The 24,046-nt window shown below is 38.2% G+C and overlaps 1 protein-coding gene across 1 annotated transcript in view; it reads right to left on the bottom strand.

Moving 5' to 3' along the window:
- LOC121527082 (RNA-binding Raly-like protein) overlaps positions 1 to 24,046 on the bottom strand; it is a 237,620-nt gene that overhangs the window by 110,867 nt on the left and 102,707 nt on the right. Inside the window, exon 2 of the mRNA XM_041813768.1 lies at positions 9,439 to 9,712. Within this exon, the coding sequence (XP_041669702.1) occupies positions 9,439 to 9,694 (256 nt within the window). The 5' untranslated portion in view covers positions 9,695 to 9,712. The remainder of the gene's footprint in view (positions 1 to 9,438; positions 9,713 to 24,046) is intronic.

The raw sequence follows: 24,046 nt of genomic DNA, 5'->3' as shown, positions 1-24,046 counted from the left end.
ACAGTGATCTGCAGAGCCATGGTATAGCCCTCTTCTATCCCACCCAGTGGACTCCACGCGGAATGACCACAGTCAACAGAGCGTTAGAAAAGAGCAGAGAAATCCTACATTTCCCATAATCCTTGCGCATTATTGACATTTTTCTGTCATGGCGTCCTACACTGACGAAGCCTGCTGGCTTTGCAAAGCAGTAAAATTGAGAGACGGTGGTATGTACGGCCATTAAATGCCACAAGAGACGAGGAAGGGGAGTATGTCATGTTGGTGGAGGACGTGCGAAGTATTGAGGTGGAAAAACATTTTCAGTACTTCCAAATGACACGTGAAAACTTTGATGATCTAGTTGAGTGCCTAGCCCCGCTCCTTCTCCACTCTGGGAGTCACCGCTCACCCGTCAACGCTGCACAGAGGAACAAAATGCAGCTTGGTGTCACATTTAATTAGCAAGATTTTTTTGAGAAAGGAATTAAACGCCTGTCCCAATCAGCCGCCTGGTCCCAAATAAACGCCTGGTCTGCTCATTGACTGAAACAAATAAATGCCCCGGCTATTATTTGGTATTTTAGGGTATGTATGTCACTGTTTCACACGTCTTTGGAAGGGGAGATTTTACATCCACCGCATCTGTAGCATTTCCAGCTGGGGCTTTGGTCGTGTGTCGCTGACCTTGTTGACAGACCCTACCGCTCTTTTTCATTTACCAGATTCTTTCACGCCGTTTAAATCCACACTGTCTGTCACCTCCATTGTTTATGCAAACATGACTGCTTTTTCAAAAGTCAGTCTGTCCTACAGCAGTCTCCGCTGTACTTCACGTTTATTTGTGCCACTGATCCAACGATCTGTCAGTATCATTGTGAGTTACATTCCTGCGCCAGCTTTCTAAGTTCTGCCACATAATCACCCACTTTGCAGATTCCTCTGGTGTCGTCTGTGTCACATCATAGCACAGGGGAGTTCCCCGAATGATAATTTTCAGATTTTATTGAAAACATATACATATATTTATTTTTTTTATTGCACCAGTTTTGTACCGGTACATCCAGGGAGTCTACAGAGCGGTATCAAGGACAACTGGAGCAGCGGTGTGGCATACAAATAGACACAGACGGACAGACATGCTGCCAGTTATTGTAGTAAGATGGTTAACAGGCTCCTGGTGGAATCAGATTTCAATCCCCATCCCTAGAGCTCACAAAAGAGGTCATCTGGAGTCAACTCACAGAAGTAAAAAATGTTCACATATTAAAAATACAGGTGTCAAACTCAAGGCCCGGGGGCCAAATGTGGCCAACTGTGCAGTTTTACCCGGCCCACAAGATCATTTCATATTTTAATTAGAAGAGGCTCATCTGAATGAGGTCTGCAGACTTCCTCCAGTATGAAAATTTATATTTAACCTTGAAGATTAAAAAACAATAATAATAATAATAATAATAAAAACTTAAGTCAGAAAAACCTGAAAAAGTAGAGAGAAGAAATAGTCAGGAATGAGGGCAAGAAACTTAGGATGTTGACTTTTTATTTCATATTTTAAACTTTTAAATTGATCATTTTGACCTTTTCTCTCATATTGTGACCTTTTAGGTTCACAATTTTTCATTTTAAATCATATTGTGACCTTTTAAACTCCTAACTTTGACTTTAAATCCCATATTTTCACTTTTTAAACTCCTGATCTAGAATTTTATCTCATATTTTGACCTTTTAGAGTCACTATTTTGAATTTTATTTTCTATTTTGACCTTTAAAACTCTTGATTTTGTATTTCATCTCTTATCTTGACCTTTAAACTCTTGATTTTAAGTCTCTATCTCATATATTTGCCTTTTAAAACCTTTTTTGACTTTGAATTTTGTATTTTGACCTTAAGGACTTATAAAGTTGACTTTTTATCTCAGATTTTGAGCTTTTAACCCATTTATTTATTTATTTTTATTATTTATTTGACATGGACACACAGTCACATTGATGCTGTGATATTTAATCATTTTGACTTTATTTTTAGAAATCTTAAAATCCTTTATCATCACTGTTTAATTCTCCCTGTAACTCATGACCTGTGAAAACACGGTTGAGAGTTTTTGGTAAATCTTGACCCTGTTAGGATCTCAGGTTAGACCTAAATTCAGATTTCGGCCCCTGCTGTGATTGAGTTTGACACCCCTGATTAAAACTATCAGACATAGATCCTTTGTTGGGGTCTTTCCCGGCTCCAGTCGTCATTTAATTGATTCATTTCTCCACCATATTAATAGAAAAAGCATCTCTGGGAGGATAAGACTAAGGCTGTCTTTAATTGTTAATTACGGCTGTATCTCCCAGCCTTACTCCCACAACACAGCTTGATTGAGTGATAACACCGAGGGCGGGATTGCCTTGCAGCAGGGTCGCTTTGAATTGAATTCTGATGTATTAAAATGCCTTCTTTCTGTACTAAAACCACCCAGTTTAATATGGAGAGCCAAGCCATTTGCAGAGAAAAGGCAGAGAAAATACTATTATTATGGACACGCTAGAGTGCCCTGTGATGGTTCTGGATCTGACTACTGACCGGGGGATTAATACATTTTTTTCTGCATATTCGCTGATTGCAACATCCATAAAGCCAAATATGAAACTGATGAAAGGCTTAATGAGCAAAAACGCATTAGCCAACATTAATCAGGAAAAGAGAGCTCATTATTCCTCGCTGTCTTTACCACTATGGAAGATTCACAGTATGTTTGATTGAGTGTGATACTGCCAGTGATATCCAATCAGCAAATCTTTCACTGAGTCACAGCTCTGCAGCATTTAACACCTTTCCTAACAGGCACACAACAGGAGTGGAGACGACCAGAACCTGAAATAAAGCCAAATGAATGAGGCGGTACCTGTCCTGTTGATGTAGAGGAGACACAAGCCTTTTTAAAGAGCTCTCTATTTTCTTTTTTCCGCAGTATTTCAGTTTTTACTGCACACAAATCGTGTTAGTTACACCCAGGGCTCATCAACACAGGAGTTAACAGTCCAGGGAATAATATTTTCACTGGGAAATGCCCTTGAACTGGGTTTGTTTACTTCAGTCGCGTTCATTAGCTTGTAGAAAACTTTCCTTCTTTCACGGCCGATGCTAAGCGCCCCGAGGAGGAGTGGCAGGCAGAGAGCACGAGCAGTTAGAGAGATGAAGCCAGAGGACACGAGTTGAAGAATGCATGTTTCATGGAAACGTACATGAAGACACAAATTTCACACCAAAATAAAAGCTGAACAAACCCTCCAGCTTCCCAGGGTTGATACTAACTTTACTTTAAAGGGGCTCCATGTAGGATTTTTGCTTTAAAACTTCCCACTTTTGAGTATATAATGGTGCGCATTTTATCCCGATGTGAAGAATGAGGCTCTTTATGTCTTCCTTGTTTGCCTGTATAAGCCTGTGGAGTCGTTTCTCTGTGAAGAATTTGGGCTGAATTTTCTGCAAAATCTCAACAGAAGTGACGTCGGGTACCGATGGAGAAGGCTGCTTCTGCGAGTAAACGACAGGCTAGCTCAGCCCAAACACCCACACAAACTCAGAGAAAACATAAAAAAAAAACTAAGATAGTTTTATCTGCTGAAGCCCGTCAAACTAAAGAGAGTGTGACCAACGCGGGGGAAATGGAGGATAAATATCAGTGGAGCATTTGAGAAATGGAGGGAGCTACGCTCGGGATAAATACCGATCCAGAGATGGCCGTCTTTCTGTTGAAAATGTAAGGCATGACTCCGGACCATGAAATACAGTGTAATGTTATATGGTTATTATGGTTAGTGGTTACATCCACTTCATATCTCCCTCAGTGAGCAAAGAAACAACGGTGGTGGACGGCTCCTATCCCTGCGCTGCAGAACAGAAAGACTTAGAAAATCTTTCATACCATCAGCTGTTAGACTTTATAATTCTACAGTAAACAGATGAGAATCCCAGACGATGGAATTTCTCTTCAGGGATAAATGAAGTTCTTGTATTGTATTGTATTATGTTATATACCTTATAAACCATATGCTACATCACGTTAGCTTGCTTACGAAGATGCTATCCAAACAACGAGAACGTCACGTTGCTCATTCAGTGTTTTCTGGATAATATTGCATCTTTTTCTTGCTTCCTGGCACTGGACTCAACTTACTGAGTTTATTAGTACTTAGTTTGTAAAATATCTTCAACACATAATGTCAGCTATCTGATATCTGCGGTCGAGGCACCATTATCAGAGCTAAGCGATGTTAGCCCTGTAGCTTCTGCTCTAAAACGCGTCCCATTCAATACACTTTACACACGTAAAAAGACAATAAAATTGGTCAATGCTGCACTAAGTAGTGAAGTTGTTCATTCACAGCAATGGTCGCGAAAATATTGTCCTTTTTTAATCGCCTCATATGAACCAGTATTTACTTTTGTGCCGTGTCCGTACTAGAGGTTCAAATATACTTTATTCATTTTCATTTTTAGTTGGTGGAACTTTTAAGTGTGACTTCACTTACCTCCTCTGTAGACATGATGCTGGTAAATCACCTTGGTCTGCGTGTGTATCAGCTGATAAACCAGAGGCTCGTTCATGAGCAAGGAGCGCGCCGTCGTGGACGAGCAGCACAATGTTGTTGTAGTTTGCCTAATGGCCGGCGGTGTCGCTACACTGATATTTTTCTAAATCTTACATAGAGCCCCTTTAATCACCAGAAAGGTGACGACAGGTGGAATGAAGGGAGCGTGAATCTGTCAACAAAGGTTAGCTGAACTGATCACCTGTAGGTTCTGAGTGTACAGATGCAGGCTGAGGGTGACACTGATGTGTCGAGCTTGGAGATTCCTCCCAGGTTCAGTAAAAACTTCTCACATGGATCTGTAGAGGCTCAAACAGAGGCACAAGGTTACATCTGATAAAGTGTTGAAAAAGCCTCCAGTGTCTATTTTTGGGTTTCCTTTTGTGTTTTTTTTTTTATGAAACCCTGAAGCTTAGTTTTGCAGTCTGTTTCTTGCCAAAATATTTCATCCTTTAGTGCTTTTTAGTTTTTAGAAATGAAGAAATTTCTTATTTTTATTATCTATAGTAGGCTTCTTGAACTTTTCTATGCGATCGAGACCCTAATCTGACAAAATTTCTTACAATTCTTGTATCTTACCATGGCCAATATCAAAAATATTAATAAAAAGATGCTAGGATTTCTGTAACAGCTGCCTTATTATAGAAATGGGAATTGTTATAATGGAACTGTTGGGCAGGAGAGTCGGTAGAGTCGGTTATCTAACACTTGGAAGGTCGTGGGTTCGATCCCCAGTTCCTGCAGTCACATGTTGATGTGGGCTGCTACCATGATGGTTGGGTGCAAGTGTGTATGAATGTATCTGAATAGTGATACTGACAGCCAATTCCTCATAGCAACCTCTGCCAGTAGTGTGTGAATGTGTGAGTGAAAGGGTGTGAATGTGTGAGTGAAAGGGTGTGAATGTGTGAGTGAAAGGGTGTGAATGTGTGAGTGAAAGGGTGTGAATGTGTGAGTGAAAGGGTGTGACCTGCAGTGTAAAGGAGCTTTGAGTATTCAGGCGACTAGAAACTACAAGCTCAAGACCATTTACTGTCTAAAGATGATTATATCGAAGATGAAAGACTTTGCACACTTAGTGTCTTTTTGTAATGTCACAAAGAAATGCAATCTTACACTGTGTCAATCATGTTTGCACGCTGGCTCTCTGACTGAACAGGTGAGATTTTCTGCACATTTCCACATCCATCCTACTCATTTAAATGGGTGATTGTTTTACTTTTGTTTTCTCTCTCCCTCGCACTGAAACGCCACTTTCAACGCTGTGTTTTGCCCATAGATAAACTTTATTGTCTCAGATAGTGAGAAATTTGTCTTGTGCTCTCAGAGCCGCCCCTGATATACTTCTCATCCAACCACAATCAAACTCACTCTATCCAGATGGTGCGATTTATCTGAATAGGTGAAATGAAATAGGAGTAGATGAGTAATGAAGAGTAGCAAGGCTATTTTTAAAATGTAAGGAGTAGGAAGTACAGACAATTACTTGAAAATGTAAGGAGAAGAAGTAAAAAGTATCCTGAAAAATAATTACTCCAGTAAAGTATAGATACCCAAAATTTCTACTTAAGTAAGGAAACAAAGTATTTGTACTTAGTTACTTGACACCTCTGGATTTCAACCATGGTCAGAAATACCGATGTGAAAAGACACACTCTATCCTCAGCTTGGCACAGCGCCGTGACTCATGAGCTTGTGCAAATCTATGAAATCATGTCAGGAGTGATGGACTCAGTGTTTTCTATTTATTAGAAGTGAAAGAGTCACAAAATCATCTTCGCTGCTTCATGTCTTTGCAACACAAGACCGCCCATCTCATATTGCAGATTATCACAATGAATAAGAGCGTGGTACTCAGTGTGCAAAGTTTGTGTGCCTGTCATATGTCATTATGGATTCAAACACATCTGAAACTAACAGATCTTAACCTGATATAGAAAAAAAACCCTAGAAAGATTCAAATAAGAACTCACCTGTGAGCTTTTTCCCTTATGGACTGTCTTATTTGCATGCTTCTTCCATACTTTGATCCAAGCATTTCCCCCTTCACCACCCAAAGCAGATATAATAGGACTTCTAGTGTTATGCACAGCAGGAGTAGTCTCTCTGAGGATCTAATGCATCTGATGGAGTAACGCTGGAGTTGATTGAAAGCCCTGAGCAGATGCTGAAGGAAACTTGTCTGTCTGTCAGTCACTCAGACTCAGCTGTGTTTAAAAACCTGGGTACTTAAAAGGGACAGCGCCAAAGCCTAGATCCTTAATAATGAACAGTATACTTATTCTACATTAGCATAATAATTCTCACAGGTTCTTAACAAACTTCTATCGTTCTCTGCTCGCTTTGATCAGACCTCTCTGACAACTTCAGGTGCTTATGCTGACACACAGAGATATTAGGCCTTCTTACTCCTTGGTACCCATCTTCCCTGGTTAAAATACCAAACATGCAGCACTTCCCTCCACCTCCACCTCCACCCTTGAATCCCTTTTTATGTTCTGAGTCTACGTTCCCAGAGGCGGGATTATCTTCACTCCCTTAACCCTCTCTGGTTGAGCTGGGTGTGTGACTGTAGGGATGATGCACCAGAACCTTAATTCCAAATCTACTCTGCACACATCCTACATTCAAATAATAACACGTTCCTCTTCTGCACCTTATTTCCATCATGCACTGCTTCTTTTGATCATCTCATGGTGACATTTTTAGCCGTGCAACATACCGGTAGTTATATTTGCACACTTTCAACTTCAGACCTCAGGATCTCTTAAAAAAGGGGTGTCAAACTCAGTCACAGCAGGGGCCAAAATCTGAATTCAGGACTAACCTGAGGGCCTAACAGGGTCCAGTTTTAACCAAAAACTCTCAACTATGTTTTCACAGGTGATGAATTATAGGGAACAGTAAACAGTGATGTTAAAGGATTTTAAGATTTCTAAAAAATAGTCAAAATGATTTAATATCACAGCATCAATGTTACTGTGTGTCCATGTTAAATAAATGCTAAATAAATAAATAAATGAGTTAAAGGCTCAAAATCTGAGGTACAAAGTCAACTTTATAAGTCCTAAAGGTCAAAATACAAAATTAAAAGTCAAAAAAGGTTTTAAAAAGGCAAATATATGAGATAGAGACTTACAGTCATGAGTTTAAAGGTCAAGATGTGAGATAAAATACAAAATCAAGAGTTTCAAAGCTCGAAATAGAAGATAAAATTCAAAATAGTGACTCTAAAAGGTCAAAATATGAGATAAAATTCTAGATCAGTAGTTTAAAACATGAAAATATGGGATTAAAAGTCAAAGTTAGGAGTTTAAAAGGTCACAATATGAGAGAAAAGGTCAAAAATGATGAATTTAAAAGGTGAAAATATGAAATAAAAGTCAAAATCCTAAGTTTAGGTCATAATCTTAGGATGCAAAATGAAAATATGAAATGAAAATGGTCAGTGGACTAAAGTATAATCTATTTTTCTGTCCAAACCAATAAACAAAAAAGGCACTCTTTTTCCTTTTTTCGTTCTCGACCAAAAGCGAAAAAAACAAAGAAACAGAAGCACGTGACCATGAGGTAAATGGACTCCGTACCAAAATAAAATCCAAACTTATTAATTAATAATAACAAAAAATAAGTTACGTTAAATAGCGCTTTTATTTTTGAACAATGTTACAGTGTTTATTTTGTACACCATTAGGCTCATGATGATAATTTCAAGAAATAAAAATTAAAAATATATTAAAAAAAATAATATTGTGAAAAGTTTAGTGTAACTTATGTTTTTATTAGTATTAATTTATAAGTTTGGATTTTATTTTGGAAGGGAATCATTTACCTCGTTGTCACGTGCTTCCATTTCTTCGTTTCCAGACCTAAAACGGCAAAACGAAAAAGGGAAAATCCAAAAACTAATATCGGGCTGTTTTTTGTTTTGTTTTTTTGTTTTTTGTTCAGAAAACTGATTAAACTTTAGTTCCCTGACTGAAAACACAAATTAATTTCTTTCCCTCATTCCTGACTATTTCCAGTCTCTACTTTTTCAGATTTTATGACTTAACAAGGTTTTTTTCTTTTTTTAAATCTTCAAGGTTAAATTTACATTTTTATACTGGAGGAAATCTGCAGACCTCATTCAGGGGAGCCACTTCTAATCAAAATATGAAATGATCTTCTTGGCCGGGTAAAACTGCACCATGGGTCACATTTGGCCCCCGGGCCTTGAGTTTGACACCTGTGATTTAAAGAATCTTATAAAATGCCTGCTGACATAGAATGTTCATTAAAACACTTCAACATGGTTGACTTTTTCCAGTCTTACAAGAACCTTTAACCAACAATGCACTCCTTAGAAAAAACCTTCCTGATTTAGCAAAACAAATGTGCAAGAAAAACATTTCACCTACAAGTAAGCCGTTGCAGAGTGCACGCAAAGCAAAAACTCAGTGCTTGCACAGCATATTGCTGCTGTATCCCACTTGTATGCCACTTAACATATTCTGTATTGCACCAGTGGTGGTTCTGACATGCTTTTCCAAGTTTCTGCCTGCTAAATGTTAAAATCAAACTCGGCTTATATACTCTAGTGTGCAGGATTCAGCAGGGATTCTCTCCAAAACAGCGTGACAACAATTACAGACACTTCAGCATTTAAGAGCCAAGGGAAGTTCCAAACAAAAAGTCAGAGATAGGCCCGAGGCATTTAGTGTCCCCACGAGACACAATCCATTCCTCAAGCACACACCAGGCTTTAACAAAATGATGTGGATTTCAAAAGGAAAGTTTTGCAGAGTCTCATATAGACTGGCTATTCACAAGTTCCTTATGTTTCTGCAATTCAAGCGATACAAAAAGTACAAGCTGGAAAACTCCACTCACCAAGAGGCTGTCCAGCGATGATTCGAGCATTCTCCCCCGCCACAGCTGCCCGGGCGTTCCTCTCATTCAAATACTGTACGAAGGCATACCCCTTGTGCACGGAGCAACCCACAATCTTGCCATATTTGGCGAAGATGACCTCTATGTCGGTCTTCTTGACAATGGCTGTGTTGAGGTTGCCGATAAAGACTCTTGAGTTGAGGGAGCGTGGGTCATTCTTGTTGGTCACGTTGCTGGTTTGGGTTTTACCAGTCATTCTCCTCCAGTTGCCCTCCTGGGATACAGACAGAGAGGGAGGGGAGGACAGGCCTTTAAAAGTTTTGGAAATGTTATTGCCAACTAAGTCTGATAATAAAATCAGGAGTCTAAAATTCTACAACATTAGATAGTAAAAGATCAGATTGTTAAAGGTTTTTGTTTTATTTTTGATTGATGTAAGGGGCCTTTTTGTGCCCCAAGATGTAAGAAATAAATAAAGTGGAATATCTGTTTTTAATTTAATATTAAAAGAACCACTAAGCTGCCCTTTACTTCATGTATTATTTTATAAAAATACCCATCAGCTGTAAATATTGGCCTATATCAACTGTAAATGTTGGCCTACATCTGCTGTAAATGTTGACCTATATCAGCTGTAAATATTGGCCTATATCAGCTGTAAATATTGGCCTACATCAGCTGTAAATATTGGCCTATATCAGCTGTAAATGTTGGCCTACATCAGCTGTAAATATTGACCAATATCAGTTGTAAATATTGACCTATATCAGCTGTAAATATTGACCAATATCAGCTGTAAATATTGACCTATATCAGCTGTAAATATTGGCCTATATCAGCTGTAAATGTTGGCCTACATCTGCTGTAAATATTGACCTATATCAACTGTAAATATTGGCCTATATCAGCTGTAAATGTTGGCCTACATCTGCTGTAAATATTGACCTATATCAACTGTAAATATTGACCAATATCAGCTGTAAATGTTGGCCTTTGTCAGCTGTAAATGTTGGCCTACATCTGCTGTAAATGTTGGCCTATATCAGATGTAAATATTGGTCTATATCAGCTGTAAATATTGACCTATATCAGCTGTAAATATTGGCCTATATCAGCTGTAAATATTGGCCTGTATCAGCTGTAAATCTTGGCCTGTATCAGCTGTAAATATTGGCCTATATCAGCTGTAAATATTGGCCTGTATCAGCTGTAAATATTGGCCTGTATCAGCTGTAAATATTGGCCTATATCAGCTGTAAATGTTGGCCTATATCAGCTGTAAATATTGGCCTATATCAACTGTAAATGTTGGCCTATATCAGCTGTAAATAGAGACCTATATCAGCTGTAAATGTTGGCCTATATCCGCTGTAAATATTGGCCTATATCAGCTGTAAATATTGGCCTATATCAGCTGTAAATAGAGACCTATATCAGCTGTAAATGTTGGCCTATATCCGCTGTAAATATTGGCCATTGTCAGCTGTAAATACTAGCCTATATCAGAAGTAAATATTGACCTATATCAGCTGTGAATATTGGCCTATATCTGCTGTAAATGTTGGCCTATATCAGCTGTAAATATTGGCCTATATCAGCTGTAAATATTGGCCTATATCAGCTGTAAATATTGGCCTACATCAGCTGTAAATATTGGCCTGTATCAGCTGTAAATATTGGCCTATATCAGCTGTAAATGTTGGCCTTTGTCAGCTGTAAATATTGACCAATATAAGCTGTAAATGTTGGCCTATATCAGCTGTAAATATTGACCTATATCAGCTGTAAATATTGGCCTGTATCAGCTGTAAATATTGGCCTATATCAGCTGTAAATATTGGCCTGTATCAGCTGTAAATATTGGCCTGTATCAGCTGTAAATATTGGCCTATATCAGCTGTAAATGTTGGCCTATATCAGCTGTAAATATTGGCCTATATCAGCTGTAAATAGAGACCTATATCAGCTGTAAATGTTGGCCTACATCTGCTGTAAATGTTGGCCTAAATCTGCTGTAAATATTGGCCTATATCAGCTGTAAATATTGGTCTACATCAGCTGTAAATGTTGGCCTACATCTGCTGTAAATGTTGGCCTATATCAGATGTAAATATTGGCCTGTATCAGCTGTAAATATTGGCCTGTATCAGCTGTAAATATTGGCCTATATCAGCTGTAAATATTGGCCTGTATCAGCTGTAAATATTGGCCTATATCAGCTGTAAATATTGGCCTGTATCAGCTGTAAATATTGGCCTATATCAGCTGTAAATATTGGCCTGTATCAGCTGTAAATATTGGCCTGTATCAGCTGTAAATATTGGCCTATATCAGCTGTAAATGTTGGCCTATATCAGCTGTAAATATTGGCCTGTATCAGCTGTAAATATTGGCCTGTATCAGCTGTAAATATTGGCCTATATCAGAAGTAAATATTGACCTATATCAGCTGTAAATATTGGCCTATATCTGCTGTAAATGTTGGCCTATATCAGCTGCAAATATTAGGCTATATCAGCTGTAAATATTGGCCTATATCAGCTGTAAATATTGGCCTACACCAGCTGTAAATATTGGCCTGTATCAGCTGTAAATGTTGGCCTATATCAGCTGTAAATGTTGGCCTTTGTCAGCCGTAAATATTGACCAATATCAGCTGTAAATGTTGGCCTATATCAGCTGTAAATATTGGCCTATATCAGCTGTAAATGTTGGCCTTTGTCAGCTGTAAATATTGACCTTTATCAGCTGTAAATGTTGGCCTGTATCAGCTGTAAATGTTGGCCTTTGTCAGCTGTAAATATTGGCCTATATCAGCTGTAAATGTTGGCCTTTGTCAGCTGTAAATATTGGCCTATATCAGGAGTAAATATTGACCTATATCAGCTGTAAATGTTGGCCTTTATCATCTGTAAATGTTGGCCTTTATCATCTGTAAATGTTGGCCTATATCAGATGTAAATGTTGGCCTATATCAGCTGTAAATATTGACCTATATCAGCTGTAAATATTGGCCTATATCAGCTGTAAATGTTGGCCTTTGTCAGCTGTAAATGTTGACCTAAATCAGCTGTAAATGTTGGCCTATATCAGCTGTAAATGTTGGCCTATATCACCTGTAAATGTTGGCCTTTATCAGCTGTAAATTTAGACGTATATCAGCTGTAAATGTTGGCCTATATCAGCTTTAAATATTGACCTATATCAGCTGTAAATATTGGCCTATATCAGGAGTAAATATTGACCTTTATCAGCTGTAAATGTTGGCCTATATCAGCTGTAAATGTTGGTCTATATCAGCTGTAAAAATTGGCATATATCAGCTGTAAATGTTGGCCTATATCAGCTTTAAATATTGACCTATATCAGCTGTAAATATTGGCCTATATCAGGAGTAAATATTGACCTTTATCAGCTGTAAATGTTGGCCTATATCAGCTCTAAATGTTTGCCTTTGTCAGCTGTAAATGTTGGCCTATATCAGCTCTAAATGTTTGCCTTTGTCAGCTGTAAATATTGGCCTATATCAGCTGTAAATGTTGGCCTATATCAGCTGTAAATATTGACCTATATCAGCTGTAAATGTTGGCCTATATCAGCTGTAAATATTGGCCTATATCAGCTGTAAATGTTGGCCTATATCAGCTGTAAATGTTGGCCTATATCAGCTTTAAATATTGACCTATATCAGCTGTAAATATTGGCCTATATCAGCTGTAAATGTTGGCCTATATCAGCTGTAAATGTTGGCCTATATCAGATATAAATGTTGGTCTATATCAGCTGTAAAAATTGGCCTATATCAGCTGTAAATGTTGGCCTATATCAGATATAAATGTTGGTCTATATCAGCTGTAAAAATTGGCCTATATCAGCTGTAAATATTGACCTATATTGGCTGTAAATATTGACCTATATCAGCTGTAAATGTTGGCCTATATCAGCTGTAAATATTGGCCTATATCAGCTGTAAATATTGGCCTATATCAGCTGTAAATGTTGGCCTATATCAGCTGTAAATGTTGGCCTGTATCAGCTGTAAATGTTGGCCTATATCAGGAGTAAATATTGACCTATATCAGCTGTAAATATTGACCTATATCAGCTATAAATATTGGCCTATATCAGGTGTAAATATTAGTCTATATCAACTGTAAATATTGGCCTGTATCAGCTGTAAATATTGGGCTATAATAGCTGTAACTATTGGCCTATATCAGCTGTAAATATTGACCTATATCAGCTGTAAATGTTGGCCTAAATCAGCTGTAAATATTGGCCTATATCAGCTTTAAATATTGACCTATATCAGCTGTAAATATTGGCCTATATCAGCTTTAAATATTGACCTATATCAGCTGTAAATATTGGCCTATATCAGCTGTAAATGTTGGCCTATATCAGCTGTAAATGTTGGCCTATATCAGATATAAATGTTGGTCTATATCAGCTATAAATATTGGCCTATATCAGGTGTAAATATTAGTCTATATCAACTGTAAATATTGGCCTATATCAGCTGTAAATATTGGGCTATAATAGCTGTAACTATTGGCCTATATCAGCTGTAAATATTGACCTATATCAGCTGTAAATGTTGGCCTAAATCAGCTGTAAATATTGGCCTATATCAGCTGTAAATGTTGGCCTATATCAGCTGTAAATATTGGCCTATATCAGCTGTAAATATTGGCCTATATCAGCTGTAAATGTTGGTCTATATCAGCTGTAAAAATTGGCCTATATCAGCTGTAAATATTGACCTATATTGGCTGTAAATGTTGGCCTATATCAGCTGTAAATGTTGGCCTATATCAGCTGTAAATATTGACCTATATCAGCTGTAAATGTTGGCCTATATCAGCTGTAAATATTGGCCTATATCAGCTGTAAATATTGGCCTATATCGGCTGTAAATGTTGGCCTGTATCAGCTGTAAATGTTGGCCTATATCAGCTGTAAATGTTGGCCTATATCAGGAGTAAATATTGACCTATATCAGCTGTAAATATTGACCTATATCAGCTATAAATATAGGCCTATATCAGGTGTAAATATTAGTCTATATCAACTGTAAATATTGGCCTGTATCAGCTGTAAATATTGGGCTATAATAGCTGTAACTATTGGCCTATATCAGCTGTAAATATTGGGCTATAATAGCAGTAACTATTGGCCTATATCAGCTGTAAATATTGGCCTGTATCAGCTGTAAATATTGGCCTATATCAGCTGTAAATATTGGGCTATATCAGCTGTAACTATTTGCCTATATCAGCTGTAAATATTGGTCTATATCAGCTGTAAATATTGTTTAAATTTTATTATCATGACAATTATAATGGCAATTGCACCACTTTGAAATACATCATTTTGGCAAAAGACAGTTTAGTCCTTTCCGATAACTTTATCGTGGTGATATTAATCTGAACAATCAACCCTTTATTGTCAGTTTGACTTCAAATCTGATAAAAAGGGGTAATTTTTTAACAAGATCAAAAATAGCTGCATTTAATTGTCTTTATCCATACAAGTATACATCATGCAACATTTCTTATTTATTTATGCAATACAAACAATTGAAGGCATCTTGTAAACATGATTGAATGAGTTTAGGCTGACTCAGTTTTGTTGATGAAGGCGTTTCTTAATGAAGGGTTACCCTATCTAACTCACGTACAAGGTCACTAGCCGGCCAGCTGCTTACCTCAGCCATTTTTTTCTCCGGCTGAAACACTCGCGCTGAACGGCTGAGCGAGAGAATTAAAGAGAGCAACAGTATGTGAATGTCGCAGCGCTTCCCTCTGCTTTGTGAGAGAGCAAACACAGCGGCTGTCAGTGGGGAAGCTTCGCTATCTCAATATGCATATTGTTGCATCCCTAATGCTTTGTGTGCCGTTTCACTGATCACAGAATGCGGAGGCTGTAATTCATGTTACAGTTTTATTCAGACTTTTTTAGGGCTGTCAACTTATCAGCGTACATTAGCTTCAGCTTTCAGAGGTCTCCTCTACAATTATACGCCTGTGACCTTTTCATAACGTGATGTTGGGTTTTATGAAAGATGACTGGCTGCATGATCACACAAATTACATCTCCCAAGGAAAGGATGCACTGTTGAACAATTTCAGATATGCATTTAATTACAGTTATTATAAAATAGATGGATCATTCACCAATAGCTGCTGAGAAATCCCACATGATTCTTTCACATTGATTTTCATTTTTATTCATGCACTTTATTTAATACTTAAGGCTGCAGAAATCCTGGTTTGTATTTTTATTCCAAAAAGAGTTAATGTATTTAATATTATGAAGAAAACATTGAATAATCAATATGTTCCTCCTTTGAGTGTCTGTCCCTGACACACCATGATAACTATTCAGCTTTGAGACGAAGAACCTGAATAATGGAGCCAATCCTCTGTAAATAGGATTAGTAACCATGGTAACACCAATGCTGCTGTTGTTGGGATATGACGTGGATTCACTCATGCACACATATTTCATCTGTAGCAGTCTTCCCCCCTTTATACAACTTTGTTTTCTATGTAAAGAGGCTGCAGCTCCTCTGAGCCTCTCTGATGCGGCTGCCCCAGTCCTCAGAATCTGTTATTTCAGTCGTACTTATAGCAGTTAAAGAAAGGCATCTAATACAATGAGTATGAATCAAGCAATCTAATATCATATTCATAAGCCCAGCTATAATGCTGTTTACACAGTGAGATCATGGCTGCCACCAGTACACTAAAAATGTTTTTTGTATCCAATAACATAATTTAAAACCATACTCAAAGAAACTAACGAAGCATTATAGATTATTATAGTCGGTACATTTATTCTATATGACCTGGTTTTTAACAGTAAATGTTGCAACATAAAAAAAAAGAAAAATTGTAGTAAATTCTACCCAGAAACATCGGTATATGCTGCAAGAAGTGCATGCATCATTGCTTCTTCTGTTCCTTATGCTGTTGCTGGATTAACTGGTGTGACAGTAGGCGGGTGAACCTTTATACACATTAAATAAACTGAAATAAAATCAATATTTTCATCTAATTAACATTTAATAGCAGGGTTGTCGATCTCAATCACAGCAGGGGCCAAATTCTGGATTCAGGTCTAACCTGAGGGCCTATCAGGGTCAACATTTAACCAAAAACTGCCAACCTCATTTCACCAGTAATAAAATATGGGGAAAAAAACTGATGATAACTGAATTTGAAATTTAAAAAGTTAAAAAAAAAAAAAAAGTTTAAAGGCTCATAACCTGAAAAAAGTGAATTTATTAGTTCAAAAAGGCCAAAACATGAAATTGAAATTGCAAAAATGATGTTTGTAAAGGCAAATATATTAGAAAGAAAGTCAAAATCAGGAGTTTAAAAGGTCAAAATATGAAATAAAAATTGTAATCATGAAATTAAAAGTCAAAATATGATTCAAATTTTAAATTTTGAGTCTAAAAGGCCAAACTATGGTCGTATGAAGTCAAAGTTAGGAGTAACAATACAAAATAATTAGTTAAAAGGGTCAAAACATGACTTGAAAATTATGAATCTAAAAGCTCAAAATATTATAAAAGAAGTCAAAATTATGAGTTGAAATGCTCAGAGTATGGAATAAAATGTCAAATTCCTAGTTCTGAGTCCTAATTATGAGATGCAAAATTGAAAATATGAAATTAAAACACAAATACATTTCTTTTCCTTACATTCCTGATTTTATGTAATAATTTTCCTCCTTACTTTTTCAGATTTTGTGGCTTAAAGGGATATTTCAGGATTTTTGAAGTTGGGTCGTATGAGGGGCTTGGCTATAGTGATAGCATTAGCCTCCAATGATTTCCGTGTAATTTGATCCTGTTGTTATTACGAGCTTGGAGAGAGCCGGCGCATAGCAGCTGTAGATGGGAACAGGTTGTCCACGTAAATTAAAGAGTTTTACGAAAAAATGGGCCAAGGAAATATGTTGGCTCACCTGTGCGCTGTGTCGAAAATGTACACAGCGCTTTATTTCTCCTAAAACCCCCCTCTGTGTCAGGCACTAACTTACCATGCAGCTTTTGCCATTTTGTATCCTTCCGCCTCCGCTCACTGTTTCCTTCACGCATCCGCCGGTCAGCTGTGTGGATTGCAGTGTAGCGGGGTCAAGCATCGGTTACTACAACACATTTTTGGGTTTTTTAATCTGTTTTCTTTAGATTCAGAGAACGCCGCGTACGTGCATTTATCCAGACTGTTTAAACAAGCACACCTCCTGGACACCATACATATCAGCCATTAGAGGAAAAGGCGACAGTCATAAGCTTACCTGGATGACAAATTTCCATTCAGCCCTTCAAGTCGGGGTCTGTTTTTCCCATTTATCTTCGGAAAGTTGAAGAAGGTCTGCAAAACACCGGCGATTAGGAAGGGGACTCTGGATGGGGTGTGATGCAGACTGCAGGCGTCTGTGAGCCACTTTCCTCTGATTCAGTGATGTCCTGAAGAAGTGTCACAACTAAGTCCCACTCATGACAACAGCAGCTCTCTGAGTGGGTTGGCATGGATTCACATTTTCCACACCTACACCACCAGGTAACTCGGGATCTCTCCTGCTCTAAAATTTCAAATGAAGGTTCTCTGGTCTCTCTTTCAGCTCGCTGTATAAGTCTGGTCTGTATCCATCTGTGTAAGTTCTTCTTCAGTGTACTCCGGTTCATACAAATATCCTCTCGTATCCACAGTAAACGGCACATCATCATCACTCATGCCAAAATCGCTCTTTATCTTTTTTTTAGCTTGATGGGGTGTTATTATTCCTGAAGACCGCAGACCCACACAGCTGACCGGCGGATGTGTGACGTAAACAGTGAGTGGAGGCGGAAGGATACAAAATGGCAAAAGCTGCATGGTAAGTTAGTGCCTGACACAGAGGGGGTTTTTGGGAGAAATAAAGCGCTGTGTACGTTTTCGACACAGCGCACAGGTGAGCCAACATATTTTCTTGGTCCTTTTTTTTTCGTAAAACTCGTTAATTTACGTGGACAACCTGTTCCCATCTACAGCCGCTATGCGCCGGCTCTCTCCGAGCTCGTAATAACAACAGGATCAAATTACACGGAAATCATTGGAGGCTAATGCTATCACTATAGCCAAGCCCCTCATATGACCCAACTTCAAAAATCCTGAAATATCCCTTTGACAAGGATATTTTAAATCATCAAGGATAAGTTCACATTTTTACACTTGAGTAAATCTGCAGACCTCAGACTGATGGGACAGTTAGAACAGAAATACACTATGTAACTTTAAAAACTCACATTGTAAAATTTGCTAGAATTGTCATGAGATGCACTCAGATGCTTCAAACAACTTCTCAGACACACAATATACCTTTGTCCTGCATGACTGATTGTGCCTTTTCTCAACCACAGACCAATTCATGAGAGTTGTACTCACAAGTGTATAAACTGGGTAGCTGAGTGAAATATTGGGATGGGATAAATTGTTGACTGAAAACGTGTAGGCGCGTACAGCTCTTCAGGAGGAATGGCAGGCGATCCCACAGAGACAGATTAATGACCTCATAACATCTATGCCTCTGAGAGTGGAGGTCATACCAGATACTGAAATTTGGACTTGTATGAATGGGTGGTACTGTCAACTTTTTATTGCGTGATTGAATAAACTGTTTCCTTGATTCCTGATTTTTGTGTGTATGTCTCCTACAAGATGTGTGCAATAAGAACAATAACTATAATTGGAAATATAGTTCATGAATTACAAGTAGTATATTCATGAATTTCAGTGTGCGTTTTTAAAGTTACTTAGTGTGTCATATGATCCTGCTGGCTGGATTTAACTATTCCTTGAGTTTAAGTTTGACACCCCTGTTTTATAGTAAACACATTAATTCCTTCCAAAATAAATGGAACTTGAGATCAGTCCCTTTCACCTTTACTGCAGCCAGCCACAAGGGGGCGTTTGAGATGTATTAGCTACATGTTTCTGGAACCTTCTTGATGTCTATCCCTGAGCTTAATGCTAATATGATGCTGTAAGTGGACAAAAACACATGCAGTAAACAGATCATCTGTGAAGATTACTGTCTAAGAGAGCCTTATATGGAAAATTGATGCAAGAACCTGAAAGTTTAATCATTACATAATAAGTACATGTTGCCTAATTACAGAACTACTAGTCTGCTTCTTGTCTGATAAGCTGCTAGTTGAAGGTTTTTTTCAAACTTCAAGAAAAAAGCTGAACAATAGCATGCCATATTTTCACCCTCTCAAATTTTCTGAATTTGATAATCCTCTGGGGGCCGGATGGGAAGCCATGAGGGGCCTGATGTGGCCCCTGGGCCTCCAGTTGATGACCACTGATCTACAGTATCTGTGTTGAGCAAAGGGATGCCACCTGATCCCTAGTCATGGACTGCAGATAGAGGGCGCTGACGTTCTGTGTGCTGTTGGAGACACTGGATTAGCATGTGCAGTGTTAGTGTGTATAACTGAAAGTACCGCAGAAACTCGTCCTTTCCCTGGAAGCTTGACGACGCAGTTTCAAAATAAATCAAGTGGTTGTCTTATCAAAACAGATGGAAAGAAATTTTCTAATAATCAGTTTTTCCACATATAGATGATGCTGCAATGAGAAAAAAACTGCGTAGGATAAAAAAAACACTGGGGCAGATTTTCCCAGCATGACCTTGAGCATGGTACTTTTGGTCTAAAAGCTTAAAGAAACTTTAAATGTGTTGCAGTAATCACTGAAGATTGTTTTTGGTTAGTCACTTTGCACCATGAGTGAAGTTACTCAGTAAGGGATGTTCTGCCTGTTGAAATGGACATGATTTATGATAACTGTGCTAAACAAAATTTGGAACCCTTTAGTTCAGAGTTCACATATCTTTCTTTCTCTTAAAACACGCTACTCAGGCTTACCATGGTTGCACCTCATTAGAAGTTTTTGGTGTCTGCCAAAATGATGATGGCCAAAAAGCCCCATTTCTGTCTCATCAGACCACAGAACTTTCTTCCTCTTGACCATGGAGTCTCCCACATGCCTTTCAGCCGACTTGTCGATAATTAATGCTAGTTTTCTTCAACAGTGTGTTTCTCTTTGCCACTCTCCCATAAAGCTCTGACTGCTGAAGAACCCGACAGAGTCTGTGCAGAGGCTCTCCCATCCCAGCTGATGAAGCTTGTAGCTTCTATCAGCACTAATCATGATACTGAATGTTGAGGTTGATTTGCTACCTTAGTATAAAACAACTTTTTTGCCTTTTAGAGCAAAAATACTTTTTGTCATTGATTGAAATTGTCATATCTAACTGTATCATGAGGTATTTTTACATCCCTGTCAGTGTATAACAGAAGAAGTGTCTTGGGAAATGTTATCTCTACTCTCTATGATGCTATTTGAAAAATGGATTAGCATACGGTCTGCTAAAAAGTGTAACATGGGAGTGAAATTAAACACAGACAGAGAGGTGGTTTGATCCCTGTGGGGTTGTTGCTCTGCCCCTGGAGCAGATAAAAGAGGAAACTGTCCAGTCATCCAGGAAATACGAGAGCAGCCATGTGATTTACAGTGCAGAGAATCTCTGTCAGGCATCTATTACACCTGAGACTGAGATCATACGAGACATTCAGCAGCTCATTCATGGATAAACAACATATTATTTCACTTGGCAGCACATGTTTTCAGCATTACATCACCTACGCTATAAAGCTATTCCTCTTTCCCTATGACTCCTCCACACCCGGAGCTATCAGCCATCCATTCACGACTCCTCTGGGCTGGCTCTCTCCAGTCCTGTGATGCCGTGTGTTGTTTTCTGCTGCGTGGGCGTGTGTGGGAATAAACTGATGCTCGCCAATCTTGCAAGTGGCCTTGACATTTATCAGCAGCAGACAGTAAAAATTAACGAGCAACACACACATAACTGAAAATTAACTCCAGTTCAAACCCACAATCTGACATGTTTCCATATTGATGTCTGTGGACAGGTCACGGGAATGTGACCAATCAGAGGAGAGGCACTGAACTGCTCAGATAAATCAGGAGTGGGTAATGGTCATGGACAGCCCCGCCCACAGAACTGACAAACCCAGAGAATGGGACCTCCCCAGTTGTGATTTATTGATGATGTGTGTGTGTGTGTGTGTGTGTTGGATCAGTAGCATTGGAGCTAGCATCCTGGCTAACAGTTACTTCATTTTGAGGCTGGAAGTGTGTCAACCTTTGACTGGGATCAGATGTTGAATTATTTATTTGTGCATTTTTAAACCATTTCAGCACTTTTCTAGACATTTTTCTCTTTGCTACTTTTAACCAAAATTTGCTGCTTTCAACCCATGTCTGTTGCTTTAACCCCATTTTTGCCAGTTTTTGCTACTTTAACCCATTTATGCTGCTTTTTGCCCTTGTTTCCCACTTTCTGCCAACTTGTAGCCAATTTTTGCTGCTTTTAGCAGAATTTACCACTATTTGGTCACTTTCTGCCCATTTTTTTCACTTTTTGGTCAATTGTGGCTAATTTGAGCAATAGCTTCTGGCTACTTTTATGCTATTTTTGCTGCTTTTAGCGCATTGTAGCTAGTTTTTTTGGGCAACTTTTAACCCACTTTTGTCCCTTTTTGCAGCTTGTACCAAATGTTGCTCATTTTTGCTACTTATTTTTTCACGTTTATCCAATTTTTACTGCTTTAACCCATATCTGTTGCTTTGCTGCTTTTTCCCTTATCAGCTTTCTTTCAACTTTAAACCCATTTTTGATGCTTTTTGCTCCTTTTTGGCCACACTTTAGTCAGTTTTTTTCCACTATTTGCTACTTTTTGGCCAATTGTGGCCAATTTCTTAAACTTTATTTTTCCTGTTTTAACCAATTTGCCAATTTTTTCAACTCCATTCATCTCCTACAAACCAACTCCCATTGCTTTCAACCCTAAACCTGTTGCTTTAACCCAAATTCTGAACTTGCGTTACCTTTAACCCATTTTTGCTTTTCGTTTTCTCTTGATTTCCATTTTCTGCCAACATTGTTGTCCATTTTTGCTGCTTTTAGCCAATTTTTGCCATTTCTTGCCACATTTTACCAATTTGTTCCACTGGTCATTACTTTTTTTTTGCGAAGTTTGGCCAATTTTAGCTTCTTCTTTTTGCTGCTTCATGGTAACCTGACATGCCAGATGGATTTGTTTCACACATCCATCTGGGAAGCTTCAGTAGGAAAGGTTTGAGAAAAGGCATAGGCTTTAAAAAAACTTGGAGTGTGATTGGATGAACGTTCTGTCTGTCACATCTTTACGGGCCAATCAGAGCAACAAAACATAAGACGTAGCCGCTACCGAGCTGCACGTGCGCAGCTGCCAAGGCATAATGTGAAACATGGTGACTGTAAACATGTCAGTACTCGACTTTTGTGGTTTTTGAAAAGAAAACAACTCACTGCTGTTCTTTGTTCTTCTTTTAACGGAGAAATGTCATCGAGTTCTGATAAAACTGGCGCTTTAGCAGTATTCACGGTAATGCTTTAACCCATGTTTGTTGCTGCTGCTCTTTGAGAAAAGATAAGATATGCCTTTACTGGTCCCACAAGGGGAAATTCCAAATTCCTTTCCCTTAGTCTTAGGTTTCTATCAACTTTAAACCCATTTTTGATGAGTTTTGCCCCTTTTTGGCCACATTTTACTAATGATTTTTTCCACTATTTGCAAAAATCGGTCACAATTGGCCACAAAGTAGAAACTGAATTTTTCCTGTTTTAACCAGTTTGCTTCTTTTAACCCGTTTTTGCTGTTTTGTTGCCCTTGTTTTTCATTTTCTTCCAACACTGAAATCTATTTTTGGTCCTTTTTGCCAATTGTGACACTTTTTGGCCACATTTAAACAATTGTTTCCACTATTCACCACTTTTTTTTGCCAAATGTGGCCAATTGTAGCTAATTTTTAACCGTATTTTGCTGCTTTAACCCATGCCTGTCGCTTTAATGCATTTTTGATGCTACTTGTTTCTGCTACTTTTAATCCATTTTGCTGCTCTCTTCCTTGTTCAACTCTAAACCCTTATTTGCTGCTTTTTGCCCATTTTTGCTACTTTTTGCCAAATGTGGCCCTTTTTTTCGCCATGTTTCTGCCTTTTTAATCTGCTTTTTGAACATCCAATTCTGCCCATTTTTGCCACTTCAGCCCATTTGTGTCTCTTTTCACATCTGTTCTAGTCTTTTCTGGCATCCTGATGTTTGTGAACATTCTGGCCTGGCTATGAGGTCTTTCCATGGCTCTCTGTGCCCATTTTAACTGTTACATTACCAATAAAAGGGCCATTCTGTTTGAAGAAAAAAGTAGGGATGCACAATACTACCAGTCTGGTATCGGCAGATATCAACAATTACATCTGATATTTTGCCTGAGTATGTCAGCATGTATTGACTGTAAATTTTGTCCATATATACTAATAAATTAGTTTTAGTCTGAACTAACAGACCAATGTCAGGTGAGGTCTTTTTCTTTATTTACCCTCATTCTTTAAACTTTAACATGTTTTTAAGGACTAAAGTTTGTTTCCTTGGTCTTCCTTAAACCTTAAAGTGTCCAAAAGGACTGAAATTATTTGTCCC

This window comes from Cheilinus undulatus, linkage group 19 (assembly GCF_018320785.1).
Source record: "Cheilinus undulatus linkage group 19, ASM1832078v1, whole genome shotgun sequence".
Taxonomy (NCBI): Eukaryota; Metazoa; Chordata; class Actinopteri; order Labriformes; family Labridae; genus Cheilinus; species Cheilinus undulatus.
The sequence above is the reverse complement of the archived record's forward strand: the minus strand, read 5'-3'. Positions and strand labels throughout refer to the sequence as shown.